The sequence below is a fragment of the Molothrus ater genome, chromosome 8 (assembly GCF_012460135.2).
Source record: "Molothrus ater isolate BHLD 08-10-18 breed brown headed cowbird chromosome 8, BPBGC_Mater_1.1, whole genome shotgun sequence".
In the NCBI taxonomy this organism is placed as follows: Eukaryota; Metazoa; Chordata; class Aves; order Passeriformes; family Icteridae; genus Molothrus; species Molothrus ater.
In genome coordinates, this window is record NC_050485.2 from 23,697,517 (window position 1) to 23,715,137 (window position 17,621).

A 17,621-nucleotide genomic window follows, 5' to 3' on the forward strand; every position below is an offset into this window, starting at 1 on the left:
TTCATCCCAGCAATGTACATAAAAAATGCAATTTTGATGACAAGCTTTTGCCTCATTTAGTACCCAGTGTAAGTTACTTTGCAGGAATATGTTATAGATTAACTACTGGTCTGCCAAAATAAATCCATCTCTTTATAACTTTGTGAGATTGGAGAGCCTTGGTTAATCACAAGGGCCTGTTGTGCTTTAGGAGATAGGGAGTTGTTTGGGGTTTTTTAATAAGAAAATAAGAGGGTATGAAGCATGAGGAGAACAAACTAGAATAGTACAAGAGGTTGGGGAAAAAAAGAAAGGAGTAAAGCTAAGTGAGAGACAAATGCTGGATAAAGTGGGGCCAGTGAAGGAAGGGAAAGACTTAAAAGAGAGAAGTGGCTGAGAAACTTTAATACTTGTGACAAGGGAGGAGGAAGAAGAAGGAGGAAGGGATGGCAGAGAAAGCAGAAAGGAAGGTTGTATGTTATGTGAGTTTTCCTGGAGAAGAAATGGACAGAGGAAGAGAGAGTGGAAAGGAAGAATAAAAAAAAAGTGGCTCCTATAATCTGAAATGTTTAAGAGGATGTTAAATGTGGCCAAATAGTAAAAGTAATAGTAAATTTTGACCTGCCTGATAAGTTGCTAGCTCAAATAACCCCTTACTTTAAGGATATATTTGCTGCCAATCAGGAAATAAAGCCAGTGGAATCAATGTCTTTTGGGTGTGGAGCAAGACTAGAGTTTCAGGTAATTTTTCCTTTGTAAGCACTTTCATATTCCATTTCACAAGAACAAAAACCCTACAAACCCCCCTGCATAAACAGCAGCCAGGTGACCCTGAGTAGATATATATTTAAAGAACTTCCCTTTAGGACTGCTTTTGGACTTCATATTGAAAGGAAATCTTTGACATTTGGGTAACTGATGTGGATGGAAATAGTTTGTACTCTGTTCTGACTAACAGCAAGGAGAGCAGTGCAATTTTCTGATGCTGAAAGAGAGAGTTTTCAGTTGATTAGAAAGAAATTAAAATAGGAAAAAAAAACCAACAAACCACCACAACAAAAAAACATAGAAAAGACATACTTGATGACAGTATTTCCATAGCTACCAGTCTACAGGAAGGAAAGAGCAGTGGTCTCAGGTTGGGGACATAGCATATCAACATCAGATAATTTTGGCAAAAGATCATTGCACCTCACAAGTTTAAATATGGATAGGGTAAGGAGCTGGTTGTGGCAATTGTGCTCTCAAGAGACCCTGCAAGGAAAAACAGCAGGAGATTTGCAGGAGGAAGGGTGTGAAACAAGAATGGTTTGAGCACTGGGTTTTTAAACAAGATCACACACAAAATAACCCACCTTTACAATATCTTGAAGTGACTCTAAATGGATGTTTTACATTAGAAAAAAGGCACACTCCAAGTGTAATTGTAATGCATGATAGGAGAAAAACTGCTTTCTGAGAGTCTGTAGAAATGTCATTACAAAATAAAACTTCATGATAGGTGGTACTGAACACAATCTAAACTCTCCAGCTGGGTAAGAGGAGATGCTCTTGCACTGCTCTACCATTCATCCCAGTGCAAGTCTCTCTTGATTGGAGGTGGTCTCTGATCAGGGAGCTGTGCTAAACAGGACACTTGGGATATGGAAGCATCCTCCAGCTGATCATCCACATAAGCATAATTCAGATATGCTCCACAAAATACCCTGTCTCTTTCCACTGATGCAAAGAAAAGCATCCTATTATATTGTAAATATGCAGTGGGAGTAGCCTGATGTGGGCCTAATTCAGCATCTTGAGTCCAGGGGCACATCTTTGATTTCACACAGGTACAACTCAAAGCAAATTCAAGTGCTTGAGTTCAGAACCACACTTAGCTTCTCTAATTTTCTTTGCATGGCTTTGTCAGTAGGCTACACCATTTCTACCATCTCTGGGATTTTGGTTCTACAAATCCATTTGCTTGTCCCTACTGCTCTTACCTTTGCTTTCTCCTGCTCGCCACTGCTCCCACATCCTTTCTAATCCTGACAAATAAATGAAGTTTAACCTTGATAGGTTACCTCTGTTTCTGGTGAACTCTCAGTATTCAGACTTTCAAGCTATTACACTGTAGATGGAAAATGTGCCCAGGATAGACTTTCCATTAAACTGTATTTAAATTGGAAGAGAATGCTGGCACCTCAACAAGTATTCTAGAATTAGATCCCAAAATACTGAAGCTAGCTAATCTTTTGGAAGAACAAAAAACTCTTACTGATTTATATTTAGCAGGGGGAATGCATTTTAAAAACACAGCCTATATGAGGCCCCTTGAAGAAAACATCTTTTACATTGATTTGTAGTGCATGGAAATGCTACACAGCCATAAAATATTTGCACTTGGGCTCTGCTTTTATGCCTTTTTTTTTTTTTCAGTATGAACTGTCATGAACTCTCTGAGAGTGGCTGCTCTGTTGGCTGTGCAGTGAGACAGGGCTGCCTGTGGGGCAGCAGCTTTGCTGCTCATCGTGGCTGTGCCCAGCGTTGCAGGAGGGGAAGGGAAAAGCAGCAGTGCAGGCAGCAGCACGGTGGGAACACCCGGCTTGTGACTGTGGGGCTTTGGTTCAAAGTGCAGGTATTTGTACTGTACCTGGGACCTGTGTAGAGAGGGATGAAGGGCCCTAACCTCAGCAGCACAGCTCTGAGCTGAGTGTCAGCAATGACTGCTTGGGCTTGGTTTACATGATTATAAATGAGCAGGAATTCTGTAATGTTAGTGAAAGTGTCACATGTTCTATGCATAGTTCTGATCTATACTAAGGAAATGATTAACTGGAGTTTCAGTGGATGTGAGAGGTCAATGCTTATCCCAGCTGGGCAGTTTCTGGAAAAGGAGCTATGGCAAGAAGTGGGTTTGTTAATGCAGTGAGTCAGAAAAGCAAACACAACTTATAAATTATATGTAATGTTATGGCCAACAGTGTATCAGCTTATCTTTGAGAAGATAAGGATTATCAACGGACAGAGCATGGAAAGTTCTGGATGTTTTTCTTCCTTATGTCCCACCATCTGCAGCACAGACAGATCAGCCATCACCCTGGGCAAGCTGTTTCTATTCCTCCTGAAGCATCAGATATTAGGAAAGGAGAAGATTAACAGACTGCACATTTACAGGAGGGTGATAAACAGAATTTTTGAAACAGCCCTAGACCATAAACCTAACCAGACTTAACTTGCTTTCTTTTGTTAGAAGACATATATACATTATTACATTTCTCTGCTGACAGAGCCTATCTGATTACAGCAGAGCAAAAATGTTCTAAATCAAGAAAGAAATCTTAGATGCTTCCACAGCATGATTTTTTACTTTGATCTTCTCATTTCCTACCCACAACATCAACCTACAATAGTAAGTTAGTCGTCTCTAGTAAAAAAAATAAAGTAGCAGTAGCACCAAGATGCAAAAAGAATAAGATCAGAAATGCCTCCCTGCTGTCAAAAACATAATTATTGCACATGCAAGTTGTTCCTGCCTGTGGATCAGAGGAGTTGCTGCAGGCTGCTGTAGGGAGGAGTGGCTGCTGCTGATGCAGGGATGTCAGTCCCCTTCCCATGGATTTGTCTGGAGCCTGGGGGTGCAGCTCCCAAGACAATTCCTCCTGCCCAGCAACTTCCAGGGGGCTGCTCACCCCCTCTCTCCTTACCTGGCAGAAGGGAGCATATGGCTGCTTACTTATGCTCTGCTGTTCTTATGTGCTTAGTGGGCTTATGGTCCAGAGGGGCTCGGGGGGATTTGCACAGGGAGAGGGCAGGGAGGGACCTGGAGAGGATCTGGGTCCATGGGAAGTGGAGTGGTACCAGAGGTCTCTGTGGTGTGTCACAAGAGTAACTGAATTTTTGGGAATGACTGACATTGAGTAAACAGTGCCTAATTAGGGATCAGGAGATGGTTAATGATTACACAGCATCGTAACTGAAGATGTGAAATTTAAAAATTCATTTATAAGGGGAAGAGATTTCTTCTCACCAGCCTTGTGTCCATATAGAACTATATTCACACTTTTATTCTTGGTATCATCTATTCTTCAACAAAGAAAAGGGCCTGATCAGCCTTGGTATTTTTTAAGTGCTTGCAGAGCCATCAGCTGGATTGCTCCTCCTGGAGATGGTGTGTGTGAGGATCTGCCTCCTCAGCTCAGTCCTGCATTGCTGTTCTCTCCTTCTGCCTCTCCTGCATTTTGAGGGTCTTCCTCACCTTCCTTCCTTCATCTGGCAGAGTCTTCTCCAGGCTCTGCACTGAGGGATTTTCTCATATCTCTGTGTAATTTCAACAACAAACATTAGTTCAGCCTTATCCTTCCTGTAGCAAATTAACAGATTCACTTCTCATCTATAGTACTTAAATCTATTTTGACCAGCCTAGACTTTTGCTCTGAGTATTTTGCCTTCAAAAAAATTACAAACAACTCAGGCTTATTATAACTGAAGCAGAGCTCTTCTTATTCAGCTCCTTTCATCTACTTTTTTTAAGCTTTACAAAAGTTGCCATGCTCCTGACTCTTACTGATAGTCAGAGCCTCAGCACTGTCTTCAAGCAAGCTTTTGTAAAGCCTCACATCCAGGCTCTGGCCAGGGACTCCTAAGCTGAGGTGTTCAGCTGTGTTGCTAAAGAAGCCCCACTCCCAGGTCACTGCCTGGCACTCCTGCAGGGGTTGCTGTCTCTGTGCATCCTGTTGGACAGGACATGTCTCTGCTCCTCAGCTACAGCCCTGCAAGAGATGGAGAGCAAATGCACATCCCAGCTGAGCAGGGAGGCAGAGGAAATGCCAGTGTCTCTCTGAGCTCAGCCTCCTAAATGCCCTCAAACACACCAGTATGAGTCTTGCAGATCCCACTTGCATCTATCCCATCTTCAGGACACGGCCTTTCTCCTTTCCTTTCTGTTCTGAAGCTTTGAAATAATCTCTTCTGCCCTTGACAAACAAAGTCTTGCTGTGCTTGTATTGATTACAAATTTCACCTGTTGCACCTATTTTCCTGCCCTTTGTCCTTACTGTCACTTTTTACATCTCTTCCATTAATTTAATTTTTCTTTCTGAAATGAAAAATCAGTTTCTTTACTTTGAGGGCTCCAAGCAAATTAACCACTCCCTTCCCACCACTTGTCAGTCAGGTTTGAAGGATGGATCCATTGCAGATCATCCTGCAAACAGCCCCAGCTTCTGCTGGCCAAGTTTTATACTGGCTGGGGGGAGGCTTCTCACAGATGCTGTAAAACCACCCTTGTTGTCTTTCATATCTCTCACTGTAAAGACAGCTTAGACAACTTTGCATTTCAGGTTCAAAAAAAAAAAAAAAGGACTGGTATTATCTCCTTTCCTATGCATGTGGTTTGTCTGCACCTGCCTCTTGTCTTGTAGTTTGCAATTTAAATGGAAAATCTTACCCTATGCACGAACCTCCTCACTTGATACATCTTGTCACCTCTAAAATAGCACAGATGAAAATAAGTTATGCTTTGGCTTTGACTTCTTTTGGAGTCTTGGATGGGAATGCTAGATCTGACCAGCTGGCTGAGATCCACCTTGTAGATACTTCCCTAATTCACTAAAGTTTAACCCAAAACACTCCTTAATTTGGATTTAGCACTCTACAATTAACCCTTTGCATTTCTATCATTAAATACCCAACACTTGAAAAGCTATAGTCTCTTCCTGTGGAGAATCAAAGCTTTGCTTTGGCTTCTTGGTCATCTTGCCATGCAAACATGAGTTCTTCACTGTGGTGACAGCAATCTGACAGGGTCCTTGTCATCCCACAGGCCCAGGGAGAGCTGCATAGACCCTGGAGATACATTATTACTCCTTCCAGAACAGTAAACATGTTTTTAAAGGCAGTGAAGATTTGCATTAATTTATGGTTCCCTTTCTCCTGTGCACATGCCCTGGGTCAGGCTGCATGTGAGAAAACAAGGTTTGCAACCCCTTTCAAGTTTCCACTGGTGTTAAGCTAATGTTTATTTTTAGTAAACTGTATTTCAAATTGTGCTTTTAAGAATCCTTTTGCAAAGCCTAGCACAACAATTTCAATATGTTTTATCCTTCTGAGCTTTTTATTAACAAATATAAAAGGATATAAAGGATCAGTGTAACTAGTTATGCTGTATTTCACTGATAATTTTCAAAAGTATGGATCCAGCTCAAGAAATGGTAAGGATTACAAGCATTCATCTCAGTTGAATTTTTTCTCCCTGTGCTGCTACTAACTACCCAGCTTTGGGAAGGCTGTGTGCATGCTCCTTCAGGGGCAGGCCTTTTCTGCTGTGCTGTGTGGGTGTCCCTGTCCCCACACCCACACATGGTTTCCTTTTCTTTGTTCTCAAAATCCTTCCCTTTTAAGTGCTTATCCAGTAAGGCCACCTGCCAGATAAAGCACTGTCAGCTTCTCTTGATAAGGTAATAACTCTGAAACACTCTCCTCCATTCATAGTGTGGTGTTTGCCCTGCATGCTCCTTTCACTTTCCCTTGCCTGCAGCACAGGTACCCCTGTCCCACCCCTGTCTCTCCCCAGGCAGACAAGGATATGTCAGTTCCATTTGCTACTGCATGTCAGTCTTTGGGCTCTGTTTTAAAGTCTTGTTTTCTGTTTCTTTCAATTCTGAATGATACTTATTTCACACACTGTAAGAAATTTATCTTTAATACCTTGCAGTCAGTTTCCAATCTGAAATGATTTTTACAGTATTCTCATAAGTACTCAGCCTGAGGATGTGCTGTTACAGCTTTGTGTAGCTACAAGCTAAGACTACCAAAGAGGCTGGAAGGAAGAGGGTCTGGACTTTTCATTGCAAACCCAAGAGTTATATTAGAGGTGCAAGCATTATTTTATAGTAGCTATAGAAAGACATAGCAGTGAGCAATTAATTTGTGTGAAGAATATAGATAATTAGTTTCTATAGTTTGCATGTTTGAAGAGTACTGTTTAGTCATGCATCTCTGCAGCACAAACTGGCACATTCTTAAGATCATGTTTGCTTTTTTAGTGTCCTTCAGTCTGTCACAGAATAGTCCTGTATTCTGTTGGTACTCTGATTCCAAATTTAGGAGTATTTCCTCCCAAACATGTGCATGATGCAGTGTGTATGTGCACACAAGGAAGAGGAAGCAGATGACTTGTGCTCAGTAGAGTGGCTGTTTTGAGCTGGAACTGCTGCAGGCTCCCTGTTGGAAGGAAATCTGCCTGTCCATTCATTCAGGAACAAAGCTGCTGCTGTGGCTGTGCTGATCCTGCATCAAGGCTTTCTGTAGAGTCTTGAGTGGAGAAAGATTTCATTTCTTCCATCCTTCACAGCCTTTCTCCCTCTTACCTTTCCTCACTGAATCATAGTGTGCTGGTCAATGCCCCAGTGACATGTGGGATCTCAGCTGAGGTTCTTATCAGTGGAGAAGAGAGGAGACTGGATGGGAGTTGGTGAGAGATCCAGCTGGGTCACTGCTCAGGGGTGCTGGGGTATGAATTAGCAATGTGTGTGCCTGAGCTGGCACATGGCACAGGTGGATAGGGCACCCAGGCACATGGAGACAAAAATCAGTGGAGTTGCTGTTGCAAAGGAGGTGTGAGACAAATGGTCAAGTTGTGTAGGAGTCCTCTGGAAGTGGAAGATTGTTCCCTAGGTGTGACAGCTTTGATACAGCAACTTCACAAGTGCTTTAGAACCAATTCTTGTGCTCTCTTCTGGTCTGTGGCCTCAAGATGGCCTGTGATTTCAGTGCTGAGGTGCAGCCCCAATGTCATGCTCTGTATTGTCAGATTGCCCAAACAGGAGTCTTCAGTATCCTTGCAGTTTTTTACTGCAGAAGATGGTCTAAAATCCCTTGCTGGTTTACAATTTAAGGATTTGGCTACCTTTGTTTTGTTCTACCTAGACTTTCTATGTGAAGTACCTCTGCTTTTTTTTTTTAATTGAAAATTTCCATATTACTGACAGTATATTTGAAGCCCTTTTTCCCCCATTCTGCTTTCAGATTCCATTGGTGGGTCGTTTTCAGCTTCCTCCCACCGATGCCACCACAAGCAGAAGCACTGTCTCCCCATCCCACAGTGTGGAACTCTGTCCATCAGCCCTCTGCTTTTCCACCCTCACACGAAGGGATCCCAGATCATCATGGACACAACACAGAAGGCAGTGAAGCGCCAGGCTAGCTTCTGCAATGCCATCACCTTCAGCAACAGGCCCATTGTTATCTATGAACAAGTCAGGCTTAAGGTGAGTGAATTATACCTTCCCTTTTTGCCATGGGATCTGCTGGGAGTGAAGGCTGGGGTGTACTGGGCTTTGGTGCTTGCAGCAGATCTTTAGCCCTTCCTTGAAAAGTGCAGTAATCAGGTCTTGGCCTTAAGGAGCTGCAATCTTCATTGGTACTGCTGCTGTTGCCACTGTAGCTCTTGGAGCCATAGGTACAGACTGCTGGAGAAACTGAGAACAAAAGGGAAATCCACCTTCCAAAAATACTTGCACTGATGTTAGACAAGTACAACAGATTAAATTGAGATCACTTGGAAAGCCAGGAGATAAGAGGTCAAAAAGGACCTAGAAGTGAAGGTTATTGCTCACATGCTTGGCAGGAAAAGCAAAGGAGTTTGGAGGAAAGGAGGAAAGGAGCAGTCAGTGTGATCACTGTTGCTGTCTAAGAAAAGGACCTTTTTGGCTGTCTGCTGACTGCTTTGTTGAATCAGTCACCTGAGAGCATTAAGATCAGAGGAGAGAACATTGCAGGGATCACATTTTTCTCTCTGGCACAGGCTGATTTCACTTCCTTTGTGTCTGTGGTAGCCTGGAGGATGGAGCGTGTACCCCTGGTACCAGGCCAAGCTGCAGCTGGCATGAGAAATCCAGCTTGTCTAAGACAACATGTCTCCATGAACACCAGGAGCTGCTTTCTGATGAAGAAACTCCTCCATGTCTTTAGGAACTGAAGCACTTTTCAGATTATCAGCATCTTAAGGAGCTTGGGACCCTTGAAACTTTATCCTTGATACTTTCCAATCTTTATGCCCTCTAGTTTATGGGACTGTTTTTCTGTTCATAGCCAGTTTCATGCCTTTGTTGACACAAAAAAGGTCATCTTTGGCCACTTTAGTTCGTGGCACACATGAGGGATCTGACTGCAAATCCTTCATTTGTGCAGTTTTCCAGAAGATTTGTCAGCATATAGATACCCAGTTTGAATGATCTTGCCCATTTTTAGAGGTCCTGGAGTGCTATGTTCTACAGCAGCATTTCAGCCTTCCCTGCCTCTTCCCTCACAGCCAGCAAAGGAGGGACATGCTTCCTTTTGGAAATATGTGGAGATTTCAGTGATTTCAGGCTCAGGCCCAGAGACAGAAAAGCCCCACTACAGGTTTGTTATGCTTCCTGTGGAGCTCTTACTGCTTCCTTCCAGGCTGGAAGCCCAGCAGGAGTCTCTCACATTGCCTAATGAGATTTTTCCCATGTTGGCCAGCAGTTTGGACAAGCAACAGTGACAAATAATTTGGGAGGAGATGAAAGCAGCATTTCACTTTTGAAGACACCATCAAAGATTTGAGTGGATTTAGTGGTTTAGGCAAAGGTTCTGGATTATTTCTCATTCTGAAACAAGGTAGCTATCTGTGGAAATTCACACTTGTTTATCTGTGTATTTGGGGATTTTAGCTTACATAACATATGTGAAGGATATGCATGCAAATCTGCACAAGAGATTTATGAGCAGAGCTCCTGCTGACTCCAGTGGGAAGGTCTCATGGGAGTAATCAACAGGCTTTAGCAGAACTTGTGCTCTAGAGAGGGATGAAATGTGAAAACATCCTTGCTTTTGTATGATAATTCCATCCTGCAACTGTTTGTGCTTGTGGTAAACAGCACCTCAGACCTTCTTACCAGCCACACACTAACCATGAGCCCACTCATTCAGGTCCTATAAAGTCTAAACTCCCTCTGGAAAACTGAAGAAAGAAGTAAGGAGATTTCATTCTGTTTATTAGCTATTGCATCTCAGGTTTTATTCTGACATTATTTTGCAGATCTGGGAGTATGGGAATATGGCTGTCAAGCAGCCTCAGAGACCAATGCTCCAGTGTGCTTTCTTCCATGTAATTTGGGGCATTGCTAGGAAGTATAGCTCTCAAAGATGGCATGAGGCAGTAAAGATGAGGAGCCTGAATCTGTAAAAGCAGCAATGGTTTAGCAGTTTGCATGTTGATTCTGTATTTTCTTCCCCTTCTGGTACCCAGTGGACCTCCCAAGCTTTTCTGCTAGCAGTGGCTGCTGAAAAGAGAATTTGGTCCATCATTAACTGTTGCCTTTTTTAGCAAAACTGTGTGCCCTTTGTCCAGCTGTGTCTAATTCTTGGCAGGCTTTATACTTGATTTTAATTTGGATATTAGTTTGCCTGTGGTCAGACTGTATTGAGAACTGTTTATAGGTGCTGGTTAATACATGGAACATGTGCAGCCTCAATTACCATATGAATATTTACTTCACGCTGCCTGTGATTGCTGTGAAGTGTTGGCAAGAGGCTGAATTGTACAAATGACAATGAGGCCATATTTATCTTAGACCCAAAAGCTTTTAGGGCTTGCAGTAAATTTGCTGCAAAAAATAACCCAGGCTTCTTCTTGGAGGGTGTTATGTTTCCCTGTTTTGTCATGTGCACGCCCTGTTAACCCCACTTTTACTGGGGACGTGCATGATGCCATCCCATCATGGCCAGATATATAAAATAGCAAATCTGCTTCAGTCCTTTTTAGTGTCATCCCAGTGTCCACCCCACAAGCAGGAGCTTCCCATGGTTCCTGGGACTGAGGTCAGTGCTCAAGTGTTTCATGTAAACAGTTCAGGTGCCTGGAAGGACTTGAGTAGGGATAAAGAGCAGCACTGCCTTAACCAAAAACTTGTCCATTGATAACTTTTTTCTGACCTCTGAGTTATTTTCTCTGATACTTTAATTATAAAAGAGAAATCTCTAGGCTTTGAACAGTGTCTTTGTTGTAAGGTTATTGTGACCCCGAGGGCATGTGTTTCAGATTTGCCTTGGAGAGGAATATGTAAAAGGGAAAACACTGTATTTACAAATTTGATTAGGAGGGAATTCAGAAGTCCAAAGAAAACATCTTGTAGAATTCCTTGGTGAAAAGTCTGTGCTTCCAGGCTGTGACATGTGGGGCTGCTGCCAGGCTTCTGAGAACAGTCCTGCAGTCTTGGACGGTTCAGTCTCTGCCATTGCCATTCATCTGAGCCATTGGTGCTTTGGCAGAGCATGAGATTACAGAAGGCAACAAGTTTTGTGTGGCCTCTGGTAGGTAGGTGGTACCTCTCCATGTTTCTGCTCTTGCCCTGTGGCCAGCAGTGGAGTTGCTTGAGGCTGCCAAGGCATTGATGGAAGATGACTATCCCAAGTGCTCTTGAGTTTGCTGCAGGTTCAAAGTGTGAACAGATGCAGTGATTGTGGGTCAGCTGGCATGCAGGAACTGTCCTGGCCCCACATCAAAGTTGGATCCACTATCCTTAGATCTTTCATGTCATAGTCTGGATGCTGACAGGCTGAACCCCTTTGAGAGGAACAATTCCTAGCAGGTTCATACTCAAACAATAAAATGAGAGGAAAAACTTCACCAAGGACATCACCTGAGGACCATACTAACTCTGGAAGACTCCTTGCTACCATGGGGAAAAAAAGACACCTTATAACTGGGTAGTGTTTCAATGAGCTGCATGTGTTTAGGATCTGCTGCCTGCTCCCCACAGATCCCCTGCTGGCCAGGGCTCAGTTCTTGTGAGTAGAAGCTGATGACTCTGGAGATATCTGTGATCCCTTGTCTTGGTGTCTGTCAGGTGCAGAAGGATGGGTATAACACATGAACCATTCCAAAAACCCCAGCAGATGTTCCTGACCCCTGACAGACTGAGCAATTGCATACTGACAGGTTGGGGTGTAGTTATGCACAACATATTTCACAAAACACCATTCACAGCTGAAATAAGTAGGTTTTCCCAATCATAAGATAACATCTATTGTTGCTTCAAAATTTTGTATTTAACAAAGTCAAATACTCTATATTGTGCTTTCCCACACACAAGTTCTCTGCTGCAAGGCTGTGATTTCAATATATCATCCAATATGACAAGTTAAACAAGGGAAAGACGGTCTTTTACTTGCCTGAGAAGCCCAGAAAACCCTGTGGTGGTAACTGTGATTCTGGAACTTTTCTCTCAGGTCAGAGAGATGAGAGACCCCATCATCTGAGCACCATGTGGGAAGAGCCCTGCTGAGATTAAAGGTCTTGTGCCCATTTTTGGGACATTTTGTGTGAGGGTTATTCTTAGACCAAAAGGAATTACCCTAGAAATAGAAATGAATCATCATGCAGCTGTAATTACATTTCACCTATCCACATAGATTTAATTTGATTTATTTGGTTTTAAATATGGGCATTGTATCCTAAGTGTGCAGCAGCATTGCTGTGTGCAGCTGAGAAAGCTACAGCAGTGTTTGGTGGGTAAAATGTTTCCTAAATCTGGTGGGGCTGCATGCTGGCCACCAGTGTTGGACGCATAAATCCTGTGGTGTGTAAGTTGGTGTTCCAGTGGCCAGCCTGTCATTGCTGTGTTGTCTTTGCAGATCACCAAAAAGCAGTGCTGCTGGAGTGGGGCCCTTCGGCTGGGCTTCACTTCCAAGGATCCATCGAGGATTAACCCCGACACTCTGCCAAAGTACGCCTGCCCTGACTTGGTTTCCCAGAGTGGCTTTTGGGCCAAGGCTCTGCCGGAAGAGTTTGCAAACGAGGGGAACATCATTGCCTTCTGGGTGGACAAGAAGGGACGGGTGTTCTACAGGGTGAATGACTCCCCTGCCATGCTCTTCTTCAGCGGCGTGAGGACGGCAGAGCCCCTCTGGGCCTTGATCGACGTCTACGGGCTCACCCGGGGAGTGCAGCTCTTAGGTGAGTGCCTGGGACCAAGCACAGGGGTGATGCTAAGGCATCCCTGACAAAGGGCCAGCCTGACACTGCCTGTTCCCTCTCTGTGCTGGGACAAGTGCTGGGAAACAGCTGTCCTTCCTCCCCAGAGCATCTCGGGATCAATTTGAAACTTAGCACTTAAATATAACCTCAGTGGGAGGTGGGATACAGCTGCTACAACATAGCACTAGAAGCCATCTCTAAGTAAGTGGATTTCTGCTCCGAGGTGCAGCTTTATCAGAGAATAGCCTGGAGTGTGTCATATACCTTGTAAGACTTTATTTTTATATCATCTTGTGCTTTCCCTGTGCCAGAGTGGGGAAGTGCATTTTATGCACTGCGGTTAAATCCTTCCTGGATGGCACTGTTACGATTTTCTGTTAGGTTTAATGGACAGATTTGAAACATGGCTATCTTTCAAATTACCTGAGAGAGTCTGTGGCTGGTTTTTCCAGGATGTTTTCACAGAAAAGTTTGATTTGTCCTCTGGAGTCTGAAGGTTGGATATACAGTTGGGGTTGGAGGGTGAGGAGTGCTGAGTGCCTGTGTCTTCTGCCATCCTCAGGTGAAATGAAGATAGTTTGGCATTCATGAGGACTCAGTCCCAGATGTGCAGGCTGTCAAGGTTTGGGCTATTTGAGTTTATACATCTTAAAAAACTAAAAAGAATCTCTGAGGACTGAAGGGCAGCAAGGTTGCTGGGGGACCAGGAGTGTCAGCACACAGCCTTAGAGATGGCTTTGCATTGTCACTGGGAGGCAAATTGCAGCACTTCTCCATGTAACAGTGGTTTCATGGGTCTTTTAGCCATGGAGAAGGTTAGATGGTACCTTCAGGAGCTGAAGTTCCCTCTGAAGATGAGATGATCTGAGGCTGAGAGAGATCCTAGCTTTTTCCTGCCATGCAGCCTGTTAAAGTGACAGCTTCATGCTGTATATCAAAAACATCAATTAAACTTCTTTCTGACAGTTCTACCTCCTTCCTGCATTCTGTGCTCTATTAAAAAATATGGTGGCAGTACTACCCATAGCAATCAACAAAACAAGGAAGAGGGATGTTCAGGAGATGAAGAAATGAGACTGACCTTTTGCAAAAACTCCTGGCCTGAGATTGCACAAGGCAGAGGAATTGAAGAATTTCTCAGCAGCTTTTTCTTTTTTTAGGTGCAGAAAGATTTATCTTTTGTTGTGAATCAGCTTGAATCAGAGCCACTAGGCATCTGTTCATAGCCAAGGTGGTGATATTTGAATTGGGAAGGAGAATTTGGGCAAATGTCATGCCAAGGGTTCAGTTAGGAAGAGCTTACAAATGACTCCAAGTGCTAGGGCTGTTCTTGTGAGATTTGGCTCCACAGAACCACTCTGCCTGATTAATGAGGGTCCATAACTCTGGATTATGTGTTTCCTTTCAAAACGCCCGAGAAACCATTTCCTATCCGTCATCTGCCCCTGCATTGTCCTAGCATCTTCCACATCCCCTTTCACAAGGAAAATGTGACTTCTGCCAGCCACTGGCTTACCTTTAGTCCAAGAGGCTCCAGACTCTTTGGTGAAGTCCCTGAATGAAGCAAGCAGCTTCTGAGTTTACACAGTTGGCGTGGAGCTCAGATATGTATTTATAGCTTGTTCCAGCAGCCTTCAGCAGGCTTTATGCCTGAAACTGTGCTGAAACGGCTTCCACCCGAGTCCTCTCCACCTCCATTCATTATTAAACAGCACTAAAAGTCAGAGAAGGGAAATTGTCAGCTGTGTTGCCCCTGGATCCTATAGACATTCCCGTTACTATGCTCTGCATGCCTGCTGTAGTGTAGCAGACCACACATATAGCACAGGACAACTTGCCAAAAACTCCCAGGACTTGACAAATGAATTTCATAGCTTAGCTACAAACATATGGTTGAATTCAGCCTGGTATGGCATGCAGGGCATCTGATGGAGGCTGGGGATGCTGGAGCAGTATGTTGAACAGAAGAGCCTAGCATTTCAGATTCCAGCTCACTGCTTTATTACCCCCTAACCCCAAACATAGTCCTTATTCTTAAGTCTCACTATTTTCTCAATGTTTGTAGGGTTACAGGGTCAAACTGCACCTCTGCACAGTCTCCATTTGCTTTTATGTGTAAGAATCTCAACAAAAACTTTACCATTTCTGGTGTCTTTCTGTTTATTGCAGAATTACTCCCTTCCCACTCCCAGTAATGTAACTTCACTTCCAAAGTGAGACTTGCCAAAGGAAAGACCTGCAGCAGTAATTCTTGTGTCACTGCAAGATCCCAGCTCTGCAGGGAAATGGACAGTGTGCATTTATGTTCCCAGAAGTGACAGCATCCAAAACTGCACATTTTTATTTGCTTTTCTGCATTACACTGGCAAATTACTTCCAGCCCAAATAAGGGACTCTGTAAAGTAGGGTAATGACTAAGACTAGTGACACTGTTCCTGACTTACAGATCTAATAAAGAAATGAAGGGAGGCCCAAAGCCTACAAGAGTTAAGTGATTTGCCAGAGCAAAAGGCGTCACCTGCCATCATCCTTTGTACCCAGCTCAGTCCTGCCTCTCTAGCTGCATCACAGGCATTGCACAACATTCTGGCATCACTGAAAAACAGCTGGTTTGTACCTTAATTTTTCATTTGCCTCTGCTTATGTCTTTACTGACAGCATCAGCCTTAGTGACAGTTACCCATGTGTCAGTACTGCTGTCACTGCACAGGTGTATGTGGCTGTCACAGATGTTCCTGGCTCTGACTGCCCTTGCTGTATGTTCAAAGGCAGAGCCCTTTAAGCAGCTTCTTTGCCAGCTGGATTTTGAAATGAACCAGGTGAAAAAGATTTGCACAGTCCACTGCTCTGCAGCCAAGGGGAGCTGGAGCTGAGCTGGGACCATGGTTTGCTGTCACTGCTGGAGTGATTCAAAAGCAGGGACTGGTTTAAATCCACCTTGAGGTGGCTTCAGCGATGAGGTTCACAGTGCTGACAGTCACAGGTGAGAGGCTGCTCCTTCCTCTCCTCTACCCACATTATAGAGATGAAAAGGCTTAAATTCACCCAGGAATCTGGTGTCCTCTGACCACAGGGTCTCAGCTGGTTTTCTGCTACAATGTAAGGGCCTGCATAGAGGAGTCTGTGACAATGGAGTGCATGCATGTGCTGTGTTTTAAGGCATGAGTTTCAGTGTAGGTGCAGGCTTACATGACCTGTAAACATGCCCTTATACAGTGACTCTTCTGCTGACATGCTCAACTTGCAGGCAGGGTGGTTTACAGCTCTGCTTTCCTTTTTGGGCAGCTAGTTTTGCACAAGTGCACTTTTACATTCCAGGGTAATTTAAAGTAATATTTACTAAAAATGTGGCTTGTCCTTATGGTATCACTTCAACATACACACATGCTCATTCACACTTTTAAAAAGAGTCCGAGAAAAATGGAATATAAGCAATCTGCTGCCTTGCTGCTATAATAAAGCATCAAAAAAAAAAAAAAAAAAAAGAAAAGGAAAGGCCCAGCTGTTTAAATTCTGGAGTCTTCAGAGCTGTAGAGGAAGGATGGCAGCTCATGGGAACCAAGTGGTGATGTCTCATACTAACCTGTTTCTCTCAAGCACTGGGCTTGAGCCTGGCATGTTCACCTTCCATGGATTCACTGCAGGACAGCAAGGTTGGCAACTTCCCTCATTCATGTGTGCAGTACAGCATGAGTGTTCTCAGCATTTTCCTTTACCTTTGTGGGGGATTACAGGTTTGTCTCTTCTATATGGAGCCTTTTTGAAAACCACAACTTTTTTTTTTCCTTTTGAAAATCACCCCGTGTTTTGGGCAGTGACATTGCAGCACAGCACTGCAGAGTGGTTAAGATGAGAAAGGCCCCATGAAGATCATCTAATCCTACTACCTACTGTCTTTTCTTTCAAAGCACAATGCAGGTACTCTCAAAGTACAGAAAAATGGGGCTGCAAAACAGTTATGATTCCAGAATACCTCACTTCTCAACCTGTGTTTCCAGTGAGGTTATGTAAGGTACAGTCTGCTCATTTTCCTTGGTCCCATTCTTTGCTAGTATGATCAGCAATCACACCCCTTTACTGTCTTCTCCCATCCATCAGTATTTTCATTCATGCAGTATTTTAGAGTATTCTTGGTCTTTTACCAGCACAAGCTTTGAAAATCAAGGATAATTTTATTTAGATTGGCAGACTGAGAGGCACCTGTTGAAAGCTAAGTCTCACCACATCTTGTAAATATAAAATATATGAAAAACTAGTAAGACCGTGCAATGTTGGAAAATTTTAAATGTGTATTGAATGTGCATATTAGATTTGCCTGAAGTAGAAACATATATAGTATAAATATATATTTCAGTCGTAAATATATGTACAGATCCTGAGAGAATTAAATGGAATTTCTGTATATTGTATTAGATAATTGAGAAATCTCTTATTTCACCAGATCCTCTTCCTACCTTCTTATTGTTTGATGTTTGCAAAGTATCTAAGTCAAAATGTGAACTGATTCTGGATGGAAATGTACCCATCTTATGCCCTCAAGCTGGTGTCTCTTTGACAGGGAAGTTGCACATTTTTTAGGGAAAGAAAGAAATGTTTTTATTTCTTCATGCCTGTCAGTTCTTATGTAGTTTGAATCTCTAGCTCCCGGCCACCTCTA

The 17,621-nt window shown here is 43.4% G+C and overlaps 1 protein-coding gene across 2 annotated transcripts in view; it reads left to right on the plus strand.

The window, feature by feature from the left end:
• The window catches only part of NEURL1 (neuralized E3 ubiquitin protein ligase 1), a 142,847-nt gene that overhangs the window by 73,855 nt on the left and 51,371 nt on the right, over positions 1 to 17,621 (plus strand). For both annotated transcript variants that reach the window (XM_036385801.2, XM_036385803.2), the window contains 2 exons: positions 7,987 to 8,228; positions 12,622 to 12,943. In XM_036385801.2, the coding sequence (XP_036241694.1) occupies positions 7,987 to 8,228; positions 12,622 to 12,943 (564 nt within the window). The remainder of the gene's footprint in view (positions 1 to 7,986; positions 8,229 to 12,621; positions 12,944 to 17,621) is intronic.